The sequence below is a fragment of the Ranitomeya imitator genome, chromosome 1, assembly GCF_032444005.1.
Source record: "Ranitomeya imitator isolate aRanImi1 chromosome 1, aRanImi1.pri, whole genome shotgun sequence".
Classification (NCBI taxonomy): domain Eukaryota; kingdom Metazoa; phylum Chordata; class Amphibia; order Anura; family Dendrobatidae; genus Ranitomeya; species Ranitomeya imitator.
Genome location: NC_091282.1, coordinates 920,539,356 through 920,567,312, shown reverse-complemented (window position 1 = coordinate 920,567,312; position 27,957 = coordinate 920,539,356). Strand labels below are relative to the sequence as shown.

The following is a 27,957-nucleotide window of genomic DNA, read 5'->3' as shown; positions in this document are numbered from 1 at the left end:
AATGGTTCCCAGGGTCTGAAGGAGAGGAAACTCTCCTTCAGGCCCTGGGATCCATATTTAAGTGTAAAATAAAGAATTAAAATAAAAAATATTGCTATACTCACCCTCTGACACGCCCTGGTACTAAGCGGCAGCCTTCCTTCCTTAGAATCAGCGCGTGAAGGGCCCTAGATGACGTCGCGGCTTGTGATTGGTCGCGCGACCGCCCATGTGACCGCTCGCGTGACCAATCACAAGCCGCGACGTCACCGAAGGTCCTTCAAGCGCTACCTAATAGGAATATACTCACCCTCGGACGCGCCCTGCTTCTTTCCGGCAGCCTTCCTTCCTAAGAATCAGCGCTTGAAGGACCTTCGGTGACGTCGCGGCTTGTGATTGGTCGCGCGAGCGGTCACATGGGCGGTCGCGCGACCAATCAAAAGCCGCAACGTCATCTAAGGCCGTTCACGCGCTGATTCTAAGGAAGGAAGGCTGCCGGTTAGTACCAGTGCGCGTCAGAGGGTGAGTATAGCAATATTTTTTATTTTAATTCTTTATTTTACACTTAAATATGGATTCCGATACCGATTTCCGATATTGCAAACATATCGGAACTCGGTATCGGAATTCCGATACCAGATTCAGAAGATCGCCGACCTCATGGCTGACCCCACACAGGGGTCGGGTCGGGTTTCATGAAACCCGACTTTGCCAAAAGTCGGCGACTTCTGAAAATGGCCGACCCGTTTCACTCAACCCTACCTATGAGCATTTGCAACATGTAGATTCAATGCTTTGAATTGGCATTATATTGACAGAATGTCATGCAAGTCTTCTCCGGGTCACAGCAGCCTCTCAACATTCGGAAAGACAGTGGACAGTAGAGTTGAGCGACTTTTACTTTTTTAGGATCAAGTCGGGTTTCGCGAAACCCGACTGTGTCAAAAGTCGGGTCAGGTGAAATCGGCCGATTATTTCAAAATGTCAGTAAGAGGAGGCCAAACGCAAGACATTTTTCAGGCAAGCTACGTGTCAGCAGGAGAAGTTGGGGCAAAATAATTTGAAATCCATGATTGGTTCATTTTAATGAAGGTTAGATCATCAACATTCTGAGTAGCCAGACGTGTCCTTTTTTCGGTCAGTATTGAACCAGCAGCACTGAAGACTCTTTCTGATAGCACACTAGAAGCAGGGCAAGCGAGCTCCTGTAATGCAAATTCTGCCAATTCAGGCCAGGTGTCTATTTTAGATGCCCAGTAATCAAAGGGGAATGACCTGTGAGGGAGAACATCGATAAGGGAGGAAAAGTAGTTCATAACCATACTGGACAAATGCTGTCTCCTGTCACTTTGAATCGATGCAGCAGTACCTGTTGTGTCAGCGGTCATTGCGAAATCACTCCACAACCTGGTCTGTTGTGAGTTCTGTTTTTGGGCTCCCTCTGGTGGTTACTGATGGTACTGGGTGATTTGTGTTCTGCTGTCTCTGGTGTCCACCTGTTCTATTAGGATTTGGGCGTTTCCTATTTAACCGGGCTTTCTTGTCATTTCCCCGCCGGCTATCAAGGTTATCAGAGTGTTTTGTTACCTCAGCTTCTGGCTTCAGTAATCTTCAGGACAAGCTAAGTTTTTGATTTTCTTGTTCCACGTTTTGCTTTATTTTTGTCTTGTCCAGCTTGCATATAATTGTTTCTTTGCTGCTGGTTGCTCTAGTGGGCTGTAATTGCTCCTCATGTTCCATGAGTTGGAACATGAGTTCAAGTAATTACAGGATGGTTTTTTGAAGGGTTTTTTGCTGACCGCGCAGTTTACTTTTGTATCCTCTGCTATCTAGTTTTAGCGGGCCTCATTTTGCTGAATCTGTTTTCATACTGTGTATGTGCCTTCCTCTCATTTCACCGTCATTATATTTGGGGGGCTGCTATTTCTGTGGGGTATTTCTCTGGAGGCAAGAGAGGTCTGTGTTTCTTCTAATAGGGGAAGTTAGATCTTCGGCTGGTGCGAGACGTCTAGGATCAACGTAGGCACGTTCCCCGGCTATTGTTATTTGTGTGTTCAGGTTTAGGGTCGCGGTCAGCTCAGGTTCCATCACCCTAGAGCTCGTTGGTGCTTGTCCTTTTGTGATTCCCTGCCATTGGAATCATGACACTGGTCATAAAACCCCTCTGTCCAACACCGGATTTGTGCACCTCAAACACCTCTGCCATGTTGCCCCCTATGGCTCGTGTGAGAACCATCAACGCCGCTGTGTGCTGGGAATGCCTGAACCAAATGGTCTACAAGAGTTGCTTCTTTGGTAGCCAACATTTGCTCAAGGTTCTCATGTGGCATGATATTTTGTAATTTTCCTGTATATTGTGGATCCAGGAGGCAGGCCAACCAGTAATCGTCATCGGTCATCATTTTGATAATGTGGGGGTCCCTTTTTAGGATATGCAAGGCATACTCAGCCATGTGGGCCAATGTTCCAGGTGTCAAATGGCGCTATAATAATAAATAATAATAATAATAATTCACTGCTTCTGCTGGGTTGAGGAGCACTTTCTTGCAAATCAACATCACTTGTGTCCCGCAAAAACCCTGTACCTGACCTTGCAACGCCACCAGTTTCAATTGCCCCCTGTGAAGCATCCTCCTCCCATAAATATTCATCCCCATCATCCTCCTCCTCTTCGTCCGCCACCTCATCCAGGAGAGTTCCCTGAGCAGACAATGGTTGACTGTCATCAAAGCTTCCCTCCTCCTCGGCTGCAGACGCCAGCTCCTTAATGTGCATCAAACTTTGCATCAGCAGACGCATTAGTGGGATGCTCATGGTTATGATGGCGTCGTCTGCACTTACCAGCCGTGTGCATTCCTCAAAACACTGAAGGACTTGACAGAGGTCTTGGAGCTTCGACCACTGCACACCAGACAACTCCATGTCTTCCATCCAAGTGCCTGCCCGTGTATGTGTATCCTCCCACAAATTAATTACAGCACACCTCTGTTCGCACAGCCTCTGAACCATGTGCAGTGTGGAGTTCCACCTTGTTGCAACGTCGATTATTAGGCGGTGCTGGGGAAGATTCAGCGACCGCTGATGGTTCAGCATACGGCTGGAGTGTACGGGAGACCGGCGGATGTGCGAGCAAAGTCATCGCACCTTCAAGAGCACGGCTGGTAACTCCGGATGATTTTTGAGGAAGCACTGCACCACCAGGTACAAGGTGTGAGCCAGGCAAGGTATGTGTTTAAGTTCAGAAAGGGCTATGGCAGCCATAAAATTCCTTCCGTTATCACTGACTACCTTGCCTGCCTCAAGATGTACACTGCCCAGGCATGACTGAGTTTGTTGCTGCAAGTACTCGGCCAGTACTTCTGCGTTGTGTCTGTTGTTGCCCAAACACTTCATTTCTAACACAGCCTGCTGACGCTTACCACTAGCTGTTCGATAATGGGACACCTCGTGTGCAACACTGGCTGCTGCGGAGAGAGTGGTTTTGCGACTGCGCTCTGTGGATGAGCTTTCGCTTCTGGGGGAGGAGGAGGAGGAGGGGGAGGAGGGGTGGTGAACGCCTACAGTCAACTGTTTCCTAAACCATGGGCTAGGCAGAACTGTCCCACTATGGCTGTCCCCTGTGGACCCTGCATCCACCACATTAACCCAGTGTGCCGTGATGGACATGTTGTTGGCCTACATACAGTGTTTCCTTCCAATAACCTTGTGATTCCCTGACTGCTTTGGCCTTGCGACGATACCTCCACATTTGCTGCTGGTGGGGTCCCAACCGGTGGGCTTACAGTGAGGGAAGCAACGAAGCGTTGCTGACAACCTTCGATCTGAGCAGGTGCACCAACGGTACGGGACGTTTGGTAGGTAGTCCAGGCTTGTAAGTGCATGCTGGTTAAATGTCTAAGCATGCACGTTGTATTTAAATTTTGAAGATTCTTCCCCGGTCTTTGAGCATTTCTTACAGATAACTTTTGACTGATCATTCGGATCTTGGTTAAAAAATTGCCACTCTGCACTCTTACTACTATGGAATACCTTTTCAGGCATTGCACGATGTGCTAGTTTCACCGGATGGCCACGCTGTCCTAAAACTGTTTTTGTTTTTGACAAACGTTTTTGGCCTGATATGGGCCTGCCAGATGACAGCTGTTGCAATGTAGATGGCTGCTACGGATCATCCTCCTCCGCTTCTGAGTTACTGGCAGTGGCATCCTCTTCCCCCAATGGCTGCCAATCTGGGTCAACAACTGGGTCATCTATCACCTCCTCTTCAATGTCATGTGCCCCTTCCTCTGTGTCACCGTGTAAGGTGATATAGTGTTCGGGGCGGGGCTACCATAGTCTCATCAGGGTCAGATTCTGGCTCAGTACACTGCGAGGGCAATGTAGTGATCTGAGTCAATGGAACAGCATTATAATCTAGCTGTGGCTGTGCATCAGCGAACTCCATGTCCGATTCATCTTGTACTGTGCAGTTAACAATTTCCCGTTCTAACCCAGGCACGGTATGTGTAAGGAGCTCCATGGAGTAACCTGTAGTGTCGCCTGATGCATCCTTCACTTTTGGTTTGGGTGAAGGTTACAAGGAAATGTCTTATTCCTGACCGGGAGCATCCACTGACGACTCGGTGCTTTTATATTTGGAACTTTCTGAAGAGGAGGCGAAAGAGCTGGAGGCTGGGTCAGCAAGGAAAGCCAAAACTTTTTCGAGGTCTTGGGTAGCCAGATGATGACGCTGGCTCAACACCTCCAGCCTTAGGTGCTATTGTGCTTTTGCCACTACCACCAGATGCACCATGACAACTATCAGTACCAGCTCGCAACCACCGCCCACGGCCTCTTCCACCTGACTTCCTCATTTTTTGGAAAATCTAACCAAAATAACAACCGTTATATGGTACTGTAAAACAAGGTAGAAGGTGTATATAAATGTGTTGAGATTTTAAATCTCCCTTTTTTTGGGGGGGAGACTGAACAAAAAATCAGGCCCTGTGCAAAAAACAACACAATGTAAGTGTCTGAAAGTGGCTGGCTGATATACGTCAAACTAACAGGACAGAAGTATATCCACTTTGTGAGAATTTGAATCTCCCCCTTTTTTTGGGAGACTGAACCACAACTTAGGCCCAGTGTATATAACAACGCAATCTAAGTGGCAGAAAGTGGCTGGCTGATATACGACAAACTAACAGGACAGAAGTATATCCACTTTGTGAGAATTTGAATCTCACTTTTTTTGGGAGAGACTGAACCAAAACTCAGGCCCAGTGTATAAAGCAACACAATTTAAGTGGCAGAAAGTGGCTGGAAGATATATGAAAAAATACAAGGACTGTAGTACAATTTCAATCTCCCTACAATGATCTCAGGAAAAGTATGGCAGCAATAAAAATGACTGCTGCACACAAAAGTGTGGACAAATAAACAAGATAACTGTGCAGAAAGGAGCAACAGGATTTTTGCTTTTAAAAAAGCAGTTGGTTTGCACAGCGGCGTGCAAACAGCAATGCAGCTATCAGGGAGCCTTATAAGGCAGCCTAATAAGCTATAGAGCTGATGCACAAAATTAAAGCCTCCAGTGTCCCTGCAAACAAATGGTGGTGTTGGACATTAGAAATCGCTACAGCACAAGCAGTTTCGGGGTTAATCTTCCCTCCCTATCTATATCCCTTCTTCTGATGAAGCTGCGGCAACCTCTCCCTATGCTACAATCAGCAGAAGTAAGATGGCGGTCGGCGTGCATGGCCCTTTATAGCCCCTGTGATGCCACAGAAAGCAAGCCAATCACTGTCATGCCCTTCTCTAAGATGGTAGGAACCAAGACCTATGTCATCACGCTGCCTACACTCTGCGTCATCCTTTATTGGCTGAAAAATGGCGCTGAAAGCGTCATACAAAACGCGACTTTGGTGCGAAGATCGCCGACCTCATGGCCGATCCCACACTAGGATCAAGTCGGGTTTCATGAATGACTTTGCCAAAAGTCGGCGATTTTTGAATTTGTCAGATCCATTTTGCTCAACCCTAGTTAACATCCGCCAGCCAATCAGAGGCTGGCAGCTGACATCAGAGGGCATTTTGCCAGCGCATGACATCATTGTCATATGCCGGAACGAAGGTCCGTGCCTCAGATGCATTGGGTGCATTATACCGCTATTGGGGCAGCATTATACCGCTATGGGGCTGAATTATACTACTATATATGACTATAGTAGTATATATACTTGCGAGAGCCTCGCATCACTTCACACTGCACAGCCGCCCGTTCTTTGGACAGGAGTGTGCAGCTGCATAGATATACGGACATTTCAGATGGTGCAATGTAAGGCTCGCGCATCGCTCTCGCATAATTGGCATATAAGGGGTTGACTTATATAAAGCCCCTCTGCTGTATGGTATTGTAGAATTTACAATAGCTATCACTCATGTAAGAAGTGAAATCTGGCATTGTACTATACCTACGTTTCTCTGCTGCATCTGTGCATCATGAATCGTGGTATGTGTTAAAGGTAGGGGGCCCCACTGAGACTCTTTCGCCCGGGGCCCTCAAAAACCTGGAGCCGGCCCTGAGCACTTTTACTAGGCTGTAAGTTCTTGTACATGGAGCTAAGATAAATCAAAATCTGAAAAGGCATATTCACTTTTCCTACTTCAAAAGCAATAAGATATAATTTACTGTGGTTGACGGGATCAGATTAAATAGGGTGCAAAATGGGCAGTTGCCTAGGGACATTCACCAGCTAGAACGTCACCTACAAATTGCCTACAGCTCTTTCCAGATGCTATAAATAGACAAGAGTGTTTAAAAGGATTTTAAGCCTAGCCAATACGATAAAAAATATAACACTTGGCAGAGAAGATTAATAGAGTTTTTTTGCCAGGTGTCTTCACCAACCTTGATCAGACAGACCCCTATAGCCAATAGTGTCACCTTACTCAGGTTTTAGATTGATGATTTATTTTGAAAGATAAACATGTCATAAAGCTGCTATACGATAAAGCGCCATTCTAGCACCACAGATGGACAACATTTGTGCTTCTTAATCTGATTCCATACAAAAAGTGAGAATGACAGATGAGTCATGAAATGAGATGTGAAGTGTGATACTGGGAGCTAATTCAGAATCCCAGGCATCAGGCTGCACGGTGAGAGCATACTAAAGGCATCATTTTCACACAGATTACTGGACTGTACTATAAGTAGCAACTGCTAATCTCTATTTCCATTACCTTTGTCAATGGTCAGTGAAAAATAATCCACTAACGAAGACAAGGGAATTATTTCATGGGATCTATCTTATCAAGCAAAATAACTAAAATATATGTTTCCTTCATGCATTGCAGGCTCCAAAACAAAAGAAGGTGTTGTACATGGAGTAACTACAGGTATGGGATTTTTTGATTTTTCATGTAAAATATCATGTTTGGAATGGTAATGTACATTTGATACACACGACACCAGAAATACACAGATATATTCTACATACACATACAAACACTGTGCAACAGCACTCTGCAATTTATGAAAACACTATTCCTGCACACGTAAAAAATGAGTTTTACATTTTTGATTAAACTTATAATAGCCATCCACCAATGACAAGGTGACCTGATTTTGGATAGGACTAGAGATGAGTGAGTGTACTCGTTGCTTGGGTTTTCCCGATCATGCTTGGGTGGTCTCCGAGTATTTGCGACTGCTCAGAGATTTTGTTTTTGTTGACTCAGCTGCATGATTTATGGCTGCTAGCCAGCCTGAGTACGTGGGGGTTGCCTGGTTGCTAGGGAATCCCCACATGTAATCAAGCTGTCTAGTAGCTGCAAATCATGCAGCTGCGGCAAGGAAAACTAAATCTCCGAGCAGTCACAAATACTCAGAGATCACCCGTGCGTGCTCGGGAAAACCCGAGATACGAGTACACTCGCTCATCACTAGATAGGACCTTGATTTTACAAACTCAACTCTCCACATAACTAAGTCTCAAATGTATGTGAGAAAAATAGGATATATTTATAGTCTAAATAGTTCTATAAAATCTATACAACCTAATGTTTGTCTAAGTAATGACTGACCTCCAGTTCTAAGAACACTTCTTGAGGTCTCATTACAGAGAGATCAGAATTTTTTTCAGTAAAACTTTGCTATGGTTCATAGTACCATCAACAGAAATCTATCACATTCCATCCCATCTTTTGTAGAAATGAATTCTCATACTTTTAGAGATTTAAAGGGGGTTTCAGCTTTCAGAAATATTAGTCGCAAACTGTGTAAAATAAAAAAAATGCATTGAACTGGATCCTCACCACTGCTTTGGTGACTACAGCATGGATCTCTTGTCAATAGTACTCGTCACAGCTCTAGCCAGACACTGACCTGAGTGATAACTCACCGTGGTCTATAGCATGTGCTGCTGAGTTCAGTGCTTGAACCGTTAAGCTCAGTGAATGACTAGATACTTGATGCACACTGTTGGCGAGACATCAGCGCTGTACTTAAAACACCGGGACTGGAGCAGCGGCAGAGAGCTGGTGCTGGACACATTGAGGGTTAGTACTTGATGAGTTTGTTATTTTAGGTATTTTACACAGATTGTGACCTGCCAGATTGCTCCACTGTTTACTGGGCGAGCCAGTGGTCACTTCTCAACGTGAGAGCTAGAATGAGGTCAGAACGAGGCTCTTGTAAACTTACATTAAGAGATTGTGACCGCTACCTCTGACTTCTGGTCAGTCAGAATCTGCGGCTGAAGATGGTGTATGGTGAGTATATCACTAGAGCAAGGAACGTACGTTAGTGATCCAACTCTTATGATGCAATTAAAAAAAATGCTGCAGTGATGAGTTATGTATACTAACTACTCTATTAAAAGCTTGTCATACTGCGCAACCATGATGCAGAGTTACCAAAAATGAGGAACCATATTATCTGCTAATTGATTGACCCAAGAGCTGTAGGAGATTTATTCCAACTAGTTGTTGCCTAGCATTACACACAACAGAATGACCCAGAAGATTACAGCGACTAATATGGGCCTCGTTCCCAGATTATTGGTTTGTCTAAACAGGATTTAAGACTGAATAGATCAAATACTGCTTTAGTAGTGAGTTCAATAATTCTGCAAGCATTTTGGAAGTGTATTTGGATATGACTATCATCTCCTTAGCATGTGTTAAAAAAGGATAAGTCATTTAAGAAAGATCATAGAGACATCCTTACCCTTTACACAAAGCCGAATTTGCATTGGCAGCAAAAAGAGGAATCTCAGAAATCAAATTGTACAACTTATTACATCAGGTTGTTCTTATAAATAGACATAAAAAAATTGTTTAGGGAACCCATTTAGAGGTAAACTTTGCATAAAGTAGAATTGATTATTATAATATACAGAAAATATCATAATATTGTATTATGTATTAAAGTAATTGCCCACTAATCAGACAACCCCTTCTCAATCCATAGATTTGCCCCTTGCAAAATAATAGCACTTATATACACCTCCGGTCCAGCGCCATTCCAGTGGTGTAAGCACTGTTTCACCCAGGGCTCTCATGACATTGTTACGTCATATAAGCCCTGTGGCCAACTAGCGGCCACTTCACTCTCTCCTACTATGAAAATATCACATACATCTGGAGGAAGTGAGAGCAGCAGCTTTAATTTCCACAGTATGTATGTGATTTGTCCAAAGTCAGGGAGAATAGTGGTGGCTGATTGGCTACAGGGCGTGTGCTTTCCGGGAAAGACAGTGCCAACACCATAGGAACAGTGTCGGCCCTAGAGGTGAGTATAAGTGTTATTATTTTACATGGGGCAAACACATGGATTGAGAAGGGATTGTCTGAGTAGTGGACAACCCTTTTAAATGTTTTACTTATTAAAATTGATAGATTAATGTCTTTTAAAAGTATATTAGGAATAACTGTAGTTGGATGTGTCAATGGCCAGTTTTTACATTTGGTTTGTTTATTATAGTGTTACTGTTTCCCATGACATAAAGTAATGTATTTTTGTATTTTATGATTTCCAAATAGTGGCTGAAAAAACCAAAGAACAAGTTTCTCAAGTAGGTGGAGCAGTAGTTACAGGAGTGACTGTGGTTGCACAAAAGACGGTAGAGGGTGCTGGAAATATTGCTGCAGCCACAGGTCTCGTGAAAAAGGATCAGATGGGTAATAAGGTATGTGCTATATAAATAATGATTCTTTTATTCTCAGGTGAATATAAATGAAGTGTGTGACATATTGTGATAATGTATGTGATTACTATAAAAGCCTTTTCCAAAAGGTCATCGCTAGTGGTTAAATTTCTACTCTTACAATGGAGTCGCACTGTCAGAGCCACCACGAGAGCACAAATTGGATGAGTAGATGAATGACAACTGTGCTTGGATGTATTTGATCATATGGGCACCAGGAAAACTAAAATCAATTACATATTTATAATTATAATGTCCTGTAGGTCTGTATTTTTCTACATGAAAATGAATGCCGAGCAGTTCTCTTCTTTCCTCTAATCTTTATTAATGACCCCAGCATTTTATAAATGGAACCCGCAAATACATGACTATATTACTAAATAAACTGTATGGTATTCAATAAGGTGCTTTGAATTACACACATAAATCTTTGACAGCAAAGAAATGTTATACTGAAGATGAGGACAACATCTGATAAGACACAAATGATCTGTGGAAAGTAGACCATGGTTTGTAGCTCTCATCCCCTTAAAACACCAGTTAAGAGCTAAGGACAGATCTGTGCTGTGAGGCAGTGACCAGGGTCACTTGTGAGGGTCGCTGTGTGTTCCCCCCAGGGTGCGCACGGAGGCGTATTGAGGCCATGGGAGTGCATTGCCGTAACAGGCATAGCTGTGATTGCAATGCAGAATAAAAGTGAGTATTGGTCTTGGACAAGCTATTTGTCCAGGGCAGATTAAAGAAAACCTGCTGGGCCTTTGTTTTTGAAATGGACTACAGGATTGTAGTGGGTCAGTCCGTTTCCTTCCTGGCCGGGTTTTCCAGATGACCTATGGCCACAGGTTGCTTGTAAAAACCCCTGAAGCAGAGGGTTGGGTGTGTCAGGGTCAGAGTCAGTTTGGGTCTGACAAGAGCAGACGGCTCTGCAAAACTGCACCTATGTGAGGCAACACAGGCAAGCGGAGCTGAGAGGCCTGGCACCCACAGCGTACACAGCGGTGCAGTCGCCCACGGCAACTGGTCTTGGAGGTGGAGTGGTGTGTTTATCAGCTGCAATCTGGAGGACATGGTTCCCGACTGTGATCCGAAGGATATTGTGTACTGTGTATTGGTGTGAGTTGGACATTAAAACCACATTTTTGCTTTGAACTTTGCAGGGTCACTACCTCATCACTGCACAGTGAGGTACCGCCACAAATATTAAATTAAATGTTTGCTTGTTTCCCATTATTCTAATTATATTGTATTTAAAACATAAAGAAAAAGGTCAAGTGCTGTGGTATAGGCAAGTTTTCTAATAGCGAACCATGTTCTAATAATCCTGTACAATGTGAGACTATGGACCTACTACATTACCTTCTACATAAGCACCACAGAAGCTATTGAAGATATCCGTAGAGATTATACAAAAAATGTTGTTTTAGCATCTGCTGCATTGCTGCTTCTTTTTTTCCTTGTATAGCAAAGCATTGCCTGCTTTTCTTTCTTTTTGCCACCTCTTCATTTCTTCTTCTAGCATTTTCCTTAGGTCAATTCACATTTTTGTTTCCCTTGTACAGGGATTATATTACATTTTGGAAGACTTTGCCAATCTGAGATACATATTTTACATTTTTTGGGTAGAATATTTTCTGGCTTCTGTATTGATTCTGTTGTAAATGATTTATCAGCATGTACATGACTAATTCCCTCATAGCGCCATATAAAAGTATATAACTAGACTGTACTGATGACTAACATAAAATAGGTTTTAGAAAAGCTTCAAGGCTAGAACTTCCGTGCTTGAAATAATAAAAGCACATTGAGCTGGCACTGTTACTTATGATTCAGATGAAGTGTCTGTTGAGGGACATGGCAAGCTAGAATGGCTGGCACGGCGATGGTAAGCCATTCAGCTTCATGTTACTTGGAGTGAGCAGACGAAGGGCGCTGAAGCATCAGTGACCCCATCATTTACAGCAGAGACAACAGGAGCCTGCCATTTGGCCTTGGAAAATATCACAGGGCGATACTAATGGCAGTTGTGCTGGGACTGGAAATTAACAGATGCACAGCATTGCAATGTGTTAGAGGGAATGTTTTTTATTAAATCATTTTCGACTCTTAATTAATTGAAGTTTACGTTCTTGAACGTGTTTTTTGAATCCATCAGTCTGAATGCCGGCTATGAGTCAGCTCTGGCAAATACACTAGTTTCATCCCAAAGCTGATGTAATGACCTTCAGCAGCCAAGCCTTTAGCAATAGCTGCTGATGTTGACCTGCTCTTATCTTGTTCACCCGGTGTGCTGTGTATAACAATTATGAAGGACTTGGGAAAATTAGCTGCCGGGTTTCTGCAACATTGAAACATTATGGTGGATAAATGAACCATTTGTGCTAGCTTAGGTACAGGCGAGCGAAATGGCAATTTAATAGATGTGCTCTTAAGGAGCATTTTAATCTGTGGTTTACAATTGTAGCTGGAAGATACCATCTGTTCTTTTAACCTTACTTCAGATTTAGATACAATTCACTAATGTAGATGACTGAACCAGAACCTGCTTGAACCTCTATCTAGTTTTGCATCCATTCATTTCTTCCTGAAGCAGAAAAGATCTGAATTAATTGAAAGGGGGCATAATTATATCAATTGCCCAGCCCTTTCCCGATTTTCAGTAATGTTCTTGACAGCAGTCTAACCCTATCCAGTAAGTATGTGGTCACAGGCAGAATCAGCTCCATATCACCATGGCTATGGCCCCAGTGGATGTTTCTCTGCACAGTTGTCACTGTATCTCTTTCCGCACATCCTCACTCTGTCCTCAGTAACTCCCATCAGCCGCTAAGAAGGCTGCCCTTCTCCTTCCAGTGACATCCAACTGTCAACTGTTTCTCACCCTGCAGTTTGTTGCTGGGCAGGCTGAACCTTTCAGTTGTGCTTAGGAAACAACGGTGTCTTGTGGCTGAATAATAGCATTTCAGTGCATGTAAAGCAGTACTACATCCTATTGACAGCAAACAGGTAATTAAACTTATATACAGTATCTCTGGTCATGAGCAGTGGGGGCTGATTCACCATCTCACAGCTGCCAGAGAATAACAAAAAGGTAAGCATGTTGGGTGTAGCTAGATGCCCAGAAGCTACTATGGAGTCCAATTCTACCATTAACACATTAATGACCAGAGGTATTTTTGGTTTTGAATTTTAATTTTTTGCTCCCCTTCTTCCCAGTGCCATAACTTTTTTTATTTTTTTGATCAAAATTGCTATTTGAGGGCTTGTTTTTTTGCAGGACGAGTAGTAATTTTGAACAACACCATTGGTATTAACATATCGTGTACTGGAAAATGGGAAGGAGATTCCAAATGCAGAGAAATTGCAAAAAAGTGCAATTCCACAATAGTTTTTTTGTTTAGTTTTCTTACTATGTTCACTAAATTCTAAAACTGACCTGCCATTATGATTATCCAGGTCATTACGAGTTCATAGACACCAAACATGTCTAGGTTCTTTGTTTAAAAAAAATTCCAAAGTTTGTTAAAAAAAACAAATTGGTCCATTTTCCATTATCCATAGCGTCTCAATTTTTCGTAATCTCAGGCTGGGTGAGGGCTTATTTTTTGTGTGCCAAGCTGACGTTTATAATTATACTATTTTGGTGCAAATACGATCTTTTGATTGCCTGTTATTGCATTTTAATGCAATGTTGCGGCGACAAAGTGATTCTGACATTTTGACTTTTTTCTCGTTATACCATTTAGCGATCAGGTTTATAATTTTTTTATATTGATAGATCAGGTGATTCTGAACTTGCTAAAATCAAATATGTGTATGTTGGATTTTTTTTAAATTGTTTTATTTTGAATGGGTCGAATGGGTTTGAATGGGTTATATATTTATTATTTTTTTATATTTTTAAAAGCATTTTTTTTACTTTTGGCATGCTTCAATAGTCTTCATAGGAGACTGGAAGCTGCCATAATCTGATCGATTCTGCTACATACAGGCGATAATCATATCGTATGTAGCAGAATTGTTCACTTGCTATGAGCGCTGACCACCGGCAGTGAGAACCATAGAGGTCTGCTGGAGACCTCTGGTTGGCATGCCAACCCATCGGCGACCCACGGTCATGTGATACGGGAGCCAGTGGGCGCTTGTTAAATGCTGCTGTCATATTTTGACAGCAGCATTTAACTAGTTAACAGCCGAAGGTGGATCACGATGCCACCCATGGCTGTTAGAGGTACAAATTAGCTATTCAAAACAGCTGACATGTGCCGGAAACGATGTGGCTCAGTGCAAGAGCCGACACCAAAGGGAGGGATTCCGACATCAGCATACTATTACACTTGATGTTGGAAAGGGGTTAAATCTTCTTTCTTCTTTTATTTTTTTATATAGCGCTAACATATTCCGCAGCGCTTTACAGTTTTTACACACATTATCATCACTGTCCCCGATGGGGCTCACAATCTAGAATCCCTATCAGTATGTCTTTGGAATGTGGGAGGAAACCGGAGGAAACCCACGCAAACACGGAGAGAACATACAAACTCTTTGCAGATGTTGTCCAGGGTGGGATTAGAACCCAGGACCCCAGTGCTGCAAGGCTGCTGTGCTAACCACTGCGCCACCGTGCTGGGTTAAAGGGAACCTTTCATTTATATAGCCATGTAATTCTCAACAAGATAAGAAAATTGATTCCTTTAGATAGTCAAATCATTGCTCCATCAGCAAGATATTCCATTTTGCTGGCATATGCAAATTAGGCTGCAAGGGAGTGACAATGCATTTCTACAGTTTCACTTTTCTGCTCCTATTTGACACCTAGCACTTCCCTCGTCTGCTAGACTGACCTATGTATGTAACTGCTCATGTCTATTAAGAAAAATATTTAGAATTGGAAGTCCTCAGTGGTTTATACCTTTTAATGGCTAACTGAAATGATGGCAACAAATTTCAAGCTTTCGAGATTACGCAGGTCCCTTCATCAGGCATAGACTAATACAAATTCCGGAAAAAAACACATATTTATGCACAATACAGCCCAGAAAAAATGCCATAGATAATACAGGTGATGTGAAGCAGAACAACCATTGTGTAAGAGTGCTAAAATATTTATGTCCATAAATATAGGAACAGTTCATAGATAAGGAGTGTGAATGTTTTATGGTCCTCTGAATGGGTCTAGTTATGTGTTATGATGCGCCCACATGGTCTGAGGAGCAAGTTCCTTAATTGATGTAAAAATATATAAATCCATAAGACACATTCATTCCTGCACTGAGTGTGTCAAAGGACATCATCAGCTTATATTTCCAGACTCTTCTGTCTCTCTGAGACTTGAAGTTACCTTTTAATACAAGTAATTTCATGTCCATAAGTTGTGATCCGGGAGGCAAAAATGTATTGCCACAGAGAGATCCATTTTTTTTTCTCTTATTGTGTGGCAATGAGTTACAAAGTTGCTCTTGTAATTTGGTTTTGAATTGTTCTTGGATGGTAGCCCTGATTTCAAAAAGGTCTTTCTGAGGTGACCAAGGTGTTCATCTCTATCCATGGGGTTGGAACATATATGACTGTATCTGATGGCTTGGCTGTAGACGATAGAGTTTTTATGTGTTTTGGATGGAAACTGTCCCATTTAAGGTATGTTGGACGATTGATTGGCTTCTGATACAGGGATGTCTCTATTTCATTGTTCTGCAGCTTAATGATGGACATAAACATTTTAGCACTCTCACATAATGGTAGTTCTGCTTCACGTCACCTGTCTTATCTATGGCATTTTTTCTGGGCTGTATTATGCATAAATATGTGTTTTTTCAGAATTTGTATTAGTCTATGCCTGATAAAGTGACCTGCGTAATCTCAAAAACTTGCAATTTGTTACAATCTTTTCAGTTAGCCATTAATAGGTATCAACCATTGAGGACTCTCAATTCAAAATATTTTTTTATCTACTGGCTAACATGGTACCAAGATATATATCTTTCCTGTATCATGTCTGTGAAGGAAATTATCTGTCAGTCAAGCAGAGGTGGGCAGAGTTTGATATAAAGTAAAGCTGGGGAACCAAGATTTTGGAAGTGGTTAGTCATGCACCAATTCCATCCAAATTTGCATATACCAGCAAAATATGATTCCTCACTGAAGCAACTCATAGGCCAATTAAAGGTACTGATTGTCTTATTTTGTTAAGCAATACATAGTCATTTAAGTGGTTTGGGGAGTTAACACATGCTGCTGACATGAATCCTTTAAAGGAGCCTTCAAAGTCAGAGTTAGAAAATGGAGTGTAAGACATATATAGTGCATTGCAGTGCAAGAGAAAAGCTTGGGAAAAGTATTGAGTGTGACCAAAATGTTTTTTTCTCATAGAAGAACTGTTAAATTCCAGATAAACTGGGTCAAAAGGTGCTGACTGGCTGACGTGTTTCAGACATGCTCAACATCCTTAATCATTGCTAATGCAGAGCTCACACTCTACCTGCCCTCCCTTCTATCTCTATAGTGCTACCGAGTGCTGCTCTTGACTATTTTCCATCAGCCCCATAGAGAATTAATGGAGTGGCTATTGGGCGTTCAACCTGCTACGCAACAGGAATAAAAAGTCCCAATTATGTATGAAAATTCCCTGATCTAGTAACTAGAGATGAGCGAATTTGATCTGGTCAAGGCTTATTTGGCAAGCTATAGCGTTTACCGAAAAAGCTGCAGAGGGAACTTCCTGTATCGCTGTGGCTGATCAGCTGTTCGGCTCCACAGCCGCATGTGTCGTGGCTGTGTGACAGTCACGACACATGCATGGAAAGCCCAACAAACCATTAAGGATCTGGAACGCTTTCCTCTTCAATTCCTTAGACTGGACATGTGCCCATATTATGCTACCCTTAAGGGCATAGGTCCCAATAGTCTGATGACAGATGCACCTGAACATTATTATTCTGTATATAGCAGTGAGACCATGATTTCATGTATCTTTTTATGACATGTTAAGCTGTCTTCTGTATGCACCATTTGTCATTGAACAGACATATGGCAAACAATTAGACAGTGTAGGCCTCAATAGTCTTTTCATCTCGCTTGTTATTGAGAAAGCATCACATGAGTAGATTAAATGTGCCAAGGACTAACAAGGCAATAACACACATTTAACAGTGTTTCACTTCACCTCCTACATAGCGAGGAAATGTCAGCCTTGCCTCCATCCAAATCTGCTCAGATAAAGATATTTCTTCACCCATTCAGTGCTTGTCTGGGCACTTGCTTGACTATATCAGCAGAAGCTTTTACCCAACTGTGCAGAATTGTAGAAAGACCTACAGAAGAGGAAAAATGTGAATGTGAACTAGGACAAACAAACGTCATTTACTTTCAAATTAAAGATAAAGATTTACAAGTGTACCTTACATCAAACTTTAGAAAAAAACAATACTCGAATCTAAGCTCTCCTCAGCACTCCTATAATGTCTTGCTGCTGCCGTTCATGCTCCATCCTCTGGTTGCTCCTTTTCTCATTCTGGTTCTTTTGATGCTGCTGTTATTGTAGGTGCCAGAAGAAGAAAATTATAAGATGGAAGAAGAGGAGGGCTCAGAGGATTGGGTGCGAAAAGTGGTGGAGATGCGAGTGGCATGGGAGATTCTGAGGAGAGGTGAGTATAAGGGCGCGCTCACACGAGCAATGATTCTCTCTTTCGAGAGACTAGGATCGATTATGGTAATTATACTTGGTTCAAACTCTGATATTTCTGCCGAGTGTCAATTTACCATAATCTGATTATCTCAGATCAGATGAGAGAATTGTATCGGTACGGAGAGCTTAATTTCTTCATCTCAATTTTTTGTGTCCACCCAAATCAGACATGACATCCGAGTGCAGTCTGATGTTTTACCCACATCCATAGCTTAAATGGGAGCATGTTATCTGATTTAGGTAGCTGCTCTCAGAATGTTGAGCTTTTTTCCAAAGACAGATTCGGTCGGACAGGTGAAGAATATGGTTGTTTATTATTTTTTCTTTTTTTCCAGGGAACATGGGCATTGGTGGACTAGGCGTAAAGATTAGTATTATGGTTGTTTATTATTTTCTATTTTTTACAGGTGACTTGGGCTTCAATGGATTAGGAATAAAAGAGAGTATAAATGTGATTTTTATTTTTAATTTCAAATAAAGGAGTCTGTGTCATTATTTCAATTAAAGGATTTTATTCTTGCTGTGTCTATTTTACACTCTAACTATGAGGTTAGTAATGGGGGTGTCTTATAGACACCTCTCCATTTCTAACCTGTGGGCTTGATGTCAGCGGCCCATAAAAGAGCTGGCATCAAACCCACAAATATTACCCCACTTGCAATTGCACCAAGGCAAGTAGGAAGCGATGAAAAAAGTGTCAAAATTGCAAATCTAATTGATGCACCTTTTTGGGGCAGCTGCAGGCTGTGATTTTTAGATTGAAGGTGACCCCATGCTGTTTTTTTCAATTATATATTTAACTATTTTAAAAAACAGCATGGGACCTTCTAATCTTGATAACCAGCCATGATAAAGCTGACAGCTGAGGGTTGCACGTTTTATTTTTTTTTATTTAATTATTTATTTATACATGTGTGACCAGAATTTACCTTTTTACTGCAGGTCACAGCTGCTTGCTCACGCTGTCATAGGACAGATCTCGGACCAGCGGTATTGATCTTACAGCTGATCTGAGTTTGTGTTTGCTGAGCGGGGCATGCAGATGACAGCGTAGCAAGCAATGGACATTTGAGCCCCCATTTTTAGATGTTCGCCCAACCCACATGACCGGAACATTCACGGATCATCACTAATGACAAGCCATTTTGCTGGATTTTGTATTTAAGAGGGCCAAGGGGATAAGAATACTAAAACATTATACTCACATATATTAGGCCCACTTCTCATTTCTCATCTGTCTTGCCACCACAGCTGTCCGCTCAATCCTTTAGTTTTCACATTGAAACTTTTTCTGGTCCACTCTTCAAGTCTCCCTGCATTAAAGAGGTCAAGATTGGTCACAAGGGGCATGATGCACATTTATGTGGTACAATGTACATCAATAACATGCATTAAGCACATGGCACAAGGCCCAAACACAAAAAGAGGCCTACTGCGAATTAACCCCTTCACGACCTTTGATGCAAGGGTTTATATCATGTTCAGGAAGGGCTTTACGACATATACAAAAACTTACGCCATAGCAATCGTGCGGGCACAGGAGCAGTGCCCGTGTGATCGCTGTCGGGAGATTGGAATAAATAATAGCCGAGCTTTGACTGTCACTCCTAGGAACAGTGCCCACACCGCCCCAGGCCGTTTAATTCCCCTAAATGCTGAAATCGACATGAATTGCAACATTTAGGAGGCTGAGAGAGGAGCAACATAAAAAATAAATAAAAGCAATTCTTGATCTGCTGGTGATTTGTTTATTCTGCCTTTCAAAAATTAAAGCTCAATGCGGCTTATGTTTCTCCCGTGCTTTGCACTGAACGCTTACACTGTGGTTTCTGTGTTAGACTTTGAAAATGAGATTCAGACATAATCTGCAGTGGAAGATTCCCTATAATGAGGCAAATGAAAACATGGTGGATGCTGTCTGGCCTGTAATATAGCAATTGACCATAGATTTGTTTATGTCTGAAAAGAAAGTCAATGTTGATCCCTTAATGATCCTTGTCACATGACTTAGGATAAACGCCAAGACCTGAATCTGAATTTGCAGACACTGTGTTTCAGGGTACCTCGCCTCATCAGTGCAAAGTGTGGGATCTGGTTTGGCTGTGTGAGAGGCATCTGACGGGGATCCAAGGGGTAACATTTCTCCTCGCAGAGAGTTACATGTTAAGCTTGCCAAGATGAGGAGACTTTTATGCTGCAATGCTCCTCTGGGAAATATGCAAACTGTCCCTTCAGAGAGGACTAGAACTCTCGTGCCACCTAAAATAAGTAGCAATCCTAAAAGTTAATGTCCACCCTTAAATGAAACTTGTCACATGATTTAGATGGAAACCCCCAATATAAGTGCTCACAGTAGAACACAGGATAAACTGTTATGTAAAATTTTCCCAATAAAAGCTTCAACTCAATTAAAAAAAACAAGTCCCCACTCACCCACTCAGGTCCATCATCTGTGAGTGGAAATATAGGGAACTTCCATGATACTGGCAGCACAAAGGCTCTGGAAAAAGCTCCTTGCCACTCAAAAGAATTCCAGCAATTTCTTGTTTCAGAAATCCTAATGCCCCCCTCCCTTTTGAGCCACAGAGTGCCTAAACCACAGTTAGCATCCACATGTTTTGCGTTTTTGTAGCAAGAAATCCAACTTAATTTGAGAGGTCCATGTCTCTAGAAGCACAAGTTGAGCGCAATGTGTGGGCACTACAACATACTGGACCCTACAACGTATGGTAACTGCAGTGGCATATTTTCACTTAGCAACATCCTTGCTGCTTGTTTCTGAAAAACACGCATGGAGTCAAAATTGTCACTACACCTGTAAATAGATTTCCAGAATGGTATAATTTCAAAAATGTGGTCAATTGAGGGGGCAATTCTGCTCTTCTGGCACTAAGAGGCTCTGTATATGGAGTCCGCAAACTATTCTTGCAAAATTTGTTCTCCAAGAGTCCTTCCCTTCCAGGTCTCACCATGTGGCTAAATAGTACTATACACACGCATATGAGGTATTGCCACATTCAGCAGAAATTATGTGACAAATCTTGGTGCCATTTTTCATGCATTTCTCCATGTGAAATGTAAATTGTTAGGCTAAAATAACATTTTTGTTTTAAAAATGCAATTATTTTGCCTTCACTGCCCAATGGTATAAAATTCTGTGTCACACCTGTGGTGTCAATGTGATCACTGCACCCTTACGTGAATTGATTGAGAGGTATAGTTCAAAAAATTGGGTCACTTATGGGGGGTGCTGCTGTTCTGGCACCTCATGGGCTCTCCCAGTGGGTCATGGTACCTGCAAACCATAACAACAAAATCTGCACTATAATATGGTGCTTCTTCCCTTCTGAGCTTTCCAATGTGCATGAAAAGTATTTCCCAATTACATGTTGAGTATTGGCGCACTCATGAGAAATTGTACAACAAACCGTGAGGTCCATCTTTTCCTATAAGCCCTTAATAAATTTCTTGAGATGTGTAGTTTCCAAAATGGGTCATTTGTGGGGGTTTCTGCTGTTTTGGCATGTCAAGGGCTCTTCATATGTGACATGGCATCTGCAATATATTCCAGCCAAAATGGCGCTTCAAAATTCCATGTACCTAAACAGCAGTTTTCCTCAACATATTGGATTTTGTTATACTGAGGAGAAGTTGCACAACAAATTGTATGGTCCATTTTCTCCTGTTTTTTTCATTTGTGAAAATAAAATATTTATTGTTTCATTTTCATGGCCTAACATTATAAAGACACCCCCATTACTAACCCTATAGAAAGATTGTAAAAAAAAAAGTGCCAGAATAAAGCAGTTTAATTGAAATAAAGACACTGACTCCTTTATTTGAAATATAAATAAAAAAACAGTCATACTCACTTTTACGTCTAATCCACTGAATCCCATGTCCCTGTAAAAGACCCAAAATAATAAACAACCATATTCCTCACCTGTCCGACGAGAAGATAATCATGATGTCGTGCGACGAGTCTTGCTCTGCTATATCTAAACGCCATGATGAACATTGACATGCTGTAAGCATTCCGTCTGACAGCCAGCAGAGACACTGAGCTGCATAGCACCGCATCAGTGTCTCGTGTGATGTCAATGACTCTGTTCACTTTACTGATGTCACCACTAGCATGAGAAAGTTTGCATGCCCTAGCATGGGTCCCTTCTAGTCTTGATAACCAGCCATGATAAAGCTGACACCTGAGGGTTTCAGCTCACAGCTGTCAGTTTTGCATGTGCTGGTTATGAAGAGTAGAAAAGACCCCAAGTCATTTTTTTTTGTAAATTTATTTATTTAGATTACAGGCACCAGCTGATGAATACTCTTGCTGCTACCAGTGACAGCAGAGGTACGCTGATGAGAGTAGTACTCTGTCTTATCAGCCGACACATGTGACCAGTGGTAACTTTTTTACCTCTGGTCACAGCTGCTGGCTCGCATGCTGTCATCTGAAAGCATGAGAACATCAGCTCCCTGACCGGCTGTAGAGATATTCAGGTATTCAGAATCATTGTTTTAAAAAACAAAAAAAGAAAAAGTACTCCCATATAACAGGGAACACCCAAACTCATTAAACTTGCCAAAAGATTTTTTATTTCAATTGCACAAAATAAACAAAGCACATAAGACACACTAACAATTAAAAACATTTAAAAACACAATGTGAAATACTCAATGGTCATATCTTAGCCAGCTTGATTACATGTGGGAATTCCCTAGCAATCAGGCAACCCCCACATGTACTTATACTGGCTAGCAGATGTAGATCATTCAGCTGCGGCGATGAAAACTAAATTTCCGAGCACTACAAAAATACTTGGAGGACACACGAGCGTGCTATAGAAATTTCGAGTAACGAGTATATTCGCTCATCACTAATATTAACTGATCTATAGTCGCCCCTATTTTAAACAACAATTTCACCAATCACCTGAGACACCAAAATAAATTAGAAACAGAGAAAAATATCTGTATTAGTGTACAAGAAGAAATTTTATATTCCTACATATCTCTCAGTGTTGGTTATTCCTAACAAGCTGACAGTAATATGTGAGCAGATGAATGGGTGGTAGAGATAGTATTGATTATTCCCCCTCCTTTCACATCTTCCTCCTTTGAAAAGACTCAATACATTTTCCGCAATAGTCCGGTTTTACCATCTTTTATATTATATAGAATCATTTGTGCAATAAAGATTGTATAGAAACATGTAGGGCATTATGATAAGACAATTTGGGAAACAAAATAGTGAACAGAACGTTTCCATCCCGTTTTCCTCCATCCCTACTCCATACTATTGTAAGCTCAATTAAGCTCTTCTCCAGGAGAAAGAAACCTGTTTCTCTAGTATTGATATTGGAGGCACTAACATATAAGCCAATGTGTGACCCTTTGACGAGCTTGGCAACATAATTAGCCCTCTTCCCTTATCGTTATAAATCCGGTACCTGAAAAACCACTACAGGTGTCATCAGTGTCTTAGATCAGTGGGCCATCGCTGTGCCTCAGTGTGCCTTAAGTGTGTCATCCATGTTTTTCCAGTATGGATAAAGAAAGAATTAAATTGCAAAGCTTCTCCTATACTTTGCAATGTTAAACACGGACAGCACACAGATGCCATTAGTGTGCTGTATGTGTTTTTCACAGACCCGTCAGTTTGTATTGGCCCTTGTCATCCATGCTGCCAGAAAACGTGGATATGTCTCTGTGTGGTTCACACAGACACACAGTGAACACACAGACATGTGAAGATCACTGTAGGTTATAATGGGTACCTGTGTCATCCGTGAAAAAAAACGGATGCCACATGTACTGCAAACACAGATGTGTGAAGTATGCCTAAGGCTATTAAGCATACAAAAGTCTCCTCCAAAAGGAGAATTCGAAATCTGAAGACATCTATTTCATGTGTCTTGTCCGTTATTACTATAGATCAGAGTACTGGTAGCAAGCCCACTTTCTATCTGAAGAGGCAATTTGCATATTACAAAAGGAAGAAACACTCATCAGTTGGCAGATAACGAATGACAATCAGCAGGAACTTCGAAACAGCTGTCTATAGATAAGTTTTTCTTCTTTTCAGAGGAAACGTTATTATTAGTGTTGAGCATTCCGATACCGCAAGTATCGGGTATCGGCCGATACTTGCGGTATCGGAATTCCGATACCGAGTTCCGATACTTTTGTGGTATCAGGAATCGGTATCGGATCCATAGTGATGTGTAAAATAAAGGATTAAAATAAAAAATATTGATATATTCACCTCTCCGGCGGCCCCTGGACATCACCGCGGGTAACCGGCAGGCTTCTTTGTTTAAAATGAGTGCGTTTAGGACCTGAGAATGACGTTGCGGCTTCTGATTGGTCGCGTGCCGCTCATGTGACCGCCACGCGACCAATCAGAAGCCGCGACGTCATTCTCAGGCACTAAACTCCTCATTCTAGGAATTTAGGACCTGCGAATGACGTCGCGGTTTCTGATTGGTCGCGTGGCGGTCACATGAGCGGCACGCGACCAATCAGAAGCCGTGACGTCATTCTCAGGTCCTAAACGCGCTCATTTTAAACAAAGAAGCCTGCCGGTTACCCGCGGTGATGTCCAGGGGCCGCCGGAGAGGTGAATATATCAATATTTTTTATTTTAATTCTTTATTTTACACATTAATATGGATCCCAGGGCCTGAAGGAGAATTTCCTCTCCTTGGTGTCCCATTGACTTGTATTGGTATCGGATATCGGTATCGGCGATATCCGATACTTTTCGGGTATCGGCCGATACTATCCGATACCGATACTTTCAAGTATCGGACGGTATCGCTCAACACTAGTTATTATACTTAGGGTGCAGTTACCCAGTGCCGTATGTAGCAGTAAACGACCACCTGCTGGCAACAAGTTTGTTGGTTGACGGACGTTAAATCACCTAATTAAACAGTCAGAGCAGACATCAGGTGCACAATAAATGATCTGTATAAATTGTTCGGGGCACATAGGCTGCCATTGTTCTCAGCAGCGCAAGTCTAGTTAGCACAGGTATTGTTTACCCAGGTCGAGGCGCTCCAAGAATGATGATCTTTTAGGCAAACTAGAACATTATTTCACCTGTAGAATGGGCGTCTTTCTTGCTCGTTGTTTGATCAATGGTATGATTATCATCAAATGAGCATTCATGATAGTTGTACAGTGAAAATGCACCTTTGTTGTGTGAAATGGCTCATTAAAAGTCCAGACATTGAATTGAAGGGTAGGCTAGCTACCCCTAATAGGTGACACTAAAGATGTTTTTACTGTGGAAATTTAGAACCACATTCACACTCACTACATTTGAAACAACCTGACATTTTACATGATATTTTTCATTTCCAGATAGGTATTGTATAATCACCTGTTTCTGCTCACGTGCTGACTGCATACAGCACATGTATCACAATGGATTGAGCTATTTTTGTGTTTTCATAGCCAACACCTGCTCAGCCAGGGGCTATGACTTTCAGATAGGGTGAAGCATTATCGCCTTGTAATTTTATGTGCTGATATTACAGTTAAGAACTTTTAGTCAATTTTCAAATAAACAGAATAACCACTTTAGAAACTGTGACCTAGATTTCCCATCTAGAAATCGTACTGAAAATTTGCAGCTAAATTTACATGTATGAATATATAAAGGGAACCTGTCAGCAGGATTGTGCACAGTAACCTACACACAGTGTCAGGTGGGCGCCATTATACCGATTACAATGATACCTTGGTTGACTAAATTCATTTTGTGGCTATTATTTAATCTTTATTTTCAGTTTTCAGTTAATGATAAGCCTGTGCTCCGGGGTGGGCCTGTTGAGGGGTCTTTATGTGGTGATCTGATGGTGCCATCTTGGTGGAGACAATTTTTTTTTCCTCTAGCAAAATAACACTACCGACACAGTAACATTTATCGGACCGCTAATAAATTTTAGTCAAAAATGCTCTTTGTAGTCCTTAACTTTATTTGCACTTTTTTTAGAGCAAAAAGTTGCTCATAAGGCGCAAAGATGATGGTCCTATAAGAACGATTTTAACTCTTGAAAAAATGCAAAAAGACCATGATGAATTGGGCCTAGGTTGTTAAACAGGATCTATCATCATATTACATAATACAAATTAGTTATGTTCTAAAATAGAATTCCTAGACCAGATGAGGTTGGCATACTTACTCTGAAAATCTATATTAGAATGGTACATGGCATAAGAAAGCTCTGGAACTCTGTTCAAACAGTGTAAGGGTGATTGTGCACTACTGTTACTACTATGTTAAGGGGATCTAAGAGGGAATGTTTCTCCTTGTGGAGAGTATCAAGTGTCAAGAAGACTTATAGGTTATGCAATGCTCCTATGGAAAATGAAATAATCTCTAAAGAAGTTGTTGCATACTATGTCAAAGTGACTCCTTGGTTAAACCTGAAAATGTTACTTTTTTCCAAAGTAAAGGCGCCACAGCTGAACTTTTACAATGCCCCCAGAACTCATTCTGCAAACCTGATTGCTTCTGATGGGAAATCACTTGTCTACAGATATTATAAATTTAAAGTGCAGCAGCTTTAGGCCTTGATCGCAAAGGCAAGTAGCCAGCGTACAACTGGGACGGTGTTATGACCTGGTGGTTAGGAGCACCCGGAATGACCTGATAGTTAAACCACATACAGGACGAACTCTGGGATGTGGGAACTCTGCTGACCGCAAGCCCTAATCCTATCACACACACTAGAAATAGCCGTGGAGCGCTCCTGACCAGACCTAGGCGCCTCGTCACAGCCTAAGGGCTATCTAGCCCTAGAGAAGGAAAATAAAGCCTACCTTGCCTCAGAGAAATTCCCCAAAGGTAAAGAAGGCCCCCACATATATTGACTGTGAGTAAAGATGAAAGTCACAAACGCAGAAATGAAACAGGTTTCAGCAAAGGGAGGCCAGACTAACTAAATAGACAGAGGATGGGAAAGGTAACTTTGCGATCAGCACAAAAACCTACAAAAGACCACGCAGAGTGTGCAAAAAAGACCTCCGCACCGACTCACGGTGCGGAAGGGGCCACTCTGCATCCCAGAGCTTCCAGCTAGCAAGACAAAATCATGATAACCAGCTGGACAAGAAAAGAGTGAACAAATAATGACTATCAGGAACTTAGCTTCTGCAGGAGAAGGCAGGTCACCAGAGAGATCCAGGAGCGAAATGAACAAATGCAAAAACATTGACAGCTAGCATGGAGTAACGATCTGAGAGGAGTTAAATAGAACAGCCAACCAAAGGATAAACCACGTCACCTGTGTAAGGAACCTCAGAAGCCGCAGCTTCACTCATAGCCACCAGAGGGAGCCCATAGACGGAACTCGCCGAAGTACCATTCACGACCACAGGAGGGAGCTTGACAACAGAATTCACAACAGTACCCCCCCTTGAGGAGGGGTCACCGAACCCTCACCAGAGCCCCCAGGCCGACCAGGATGAACCAAATGAAAGGCACGAACAAGATCGGCAGCATGAACATCAGAGGCAAAAACCCAGGAATTATCTTCCTGACCATAACCCTTCCACTTGACCAGGTACTGGAGTTTCCGTCTCGAAACACGAGAATCCAAAATCTTCTTCACCACATACTCCAACTCCCCCTCGACCAACACCGGGGCAGGAGGATCAACGGAGGGAACCATAGGCGCCACGTATCTCCGCAACAACGACCTATGGAACCTATTATGGATGGCAAAAGAAGCTGGAAGGTCCAAACGAAATGACACAGGATTAAGAACTTCAGAAATCTTATATGGCCCAATGAAACGAGGCTTAAACTTAGGAGAGGAAACCTTCATAGGAACGTGACGAGATGACAAACCAAATTCCCAACACGAAGTCGGGGACCAACACAATGCTGGTGGTTAGCGAAACATTGAGCCTTCTCCTGGGACAATGTCAAATTGTCCACCACATGAGTCCAAATCTGCTGCAACCTGTCCACCACCGCATCCACACCAGGACAGTCCGAAGGCTCAACCTGCCCTGAAGAGAAACGAGGATGGAAACCAGAATTACAGAAAAAAGGAGAAACTAAAGTAGCCGAGCTGGCCCGATTATTAA

General features: G+C 42.1%; 1 protein-coding gene across 2 annotated transcripts in view; it reads left to right on the top strand.

Moving 5' to 3' along the window:
* Positions 1-27,957, top strand: part of SNCA (synuclein alpha) — a 187,340-nt gene that overhangs the window by 7,719 nt on the left and 151,664 nt on the right. For both annotated transcript variants that reach the window (XM_069743566.1, XM_069743567.1), the window contains exons 3-4: positions 7,318-7,359; positions 10,006-10,151. In XM_069743566.1, coding sequence (XP_069599667.1) covers positions 7,318-7,359; positions 10,006-10,151 — 188 coding nt within the window. The remainder of the gene's footprint in view (positions 1-7,317; positions 7,360-10,005; positions 10,152-27,957) is intronic.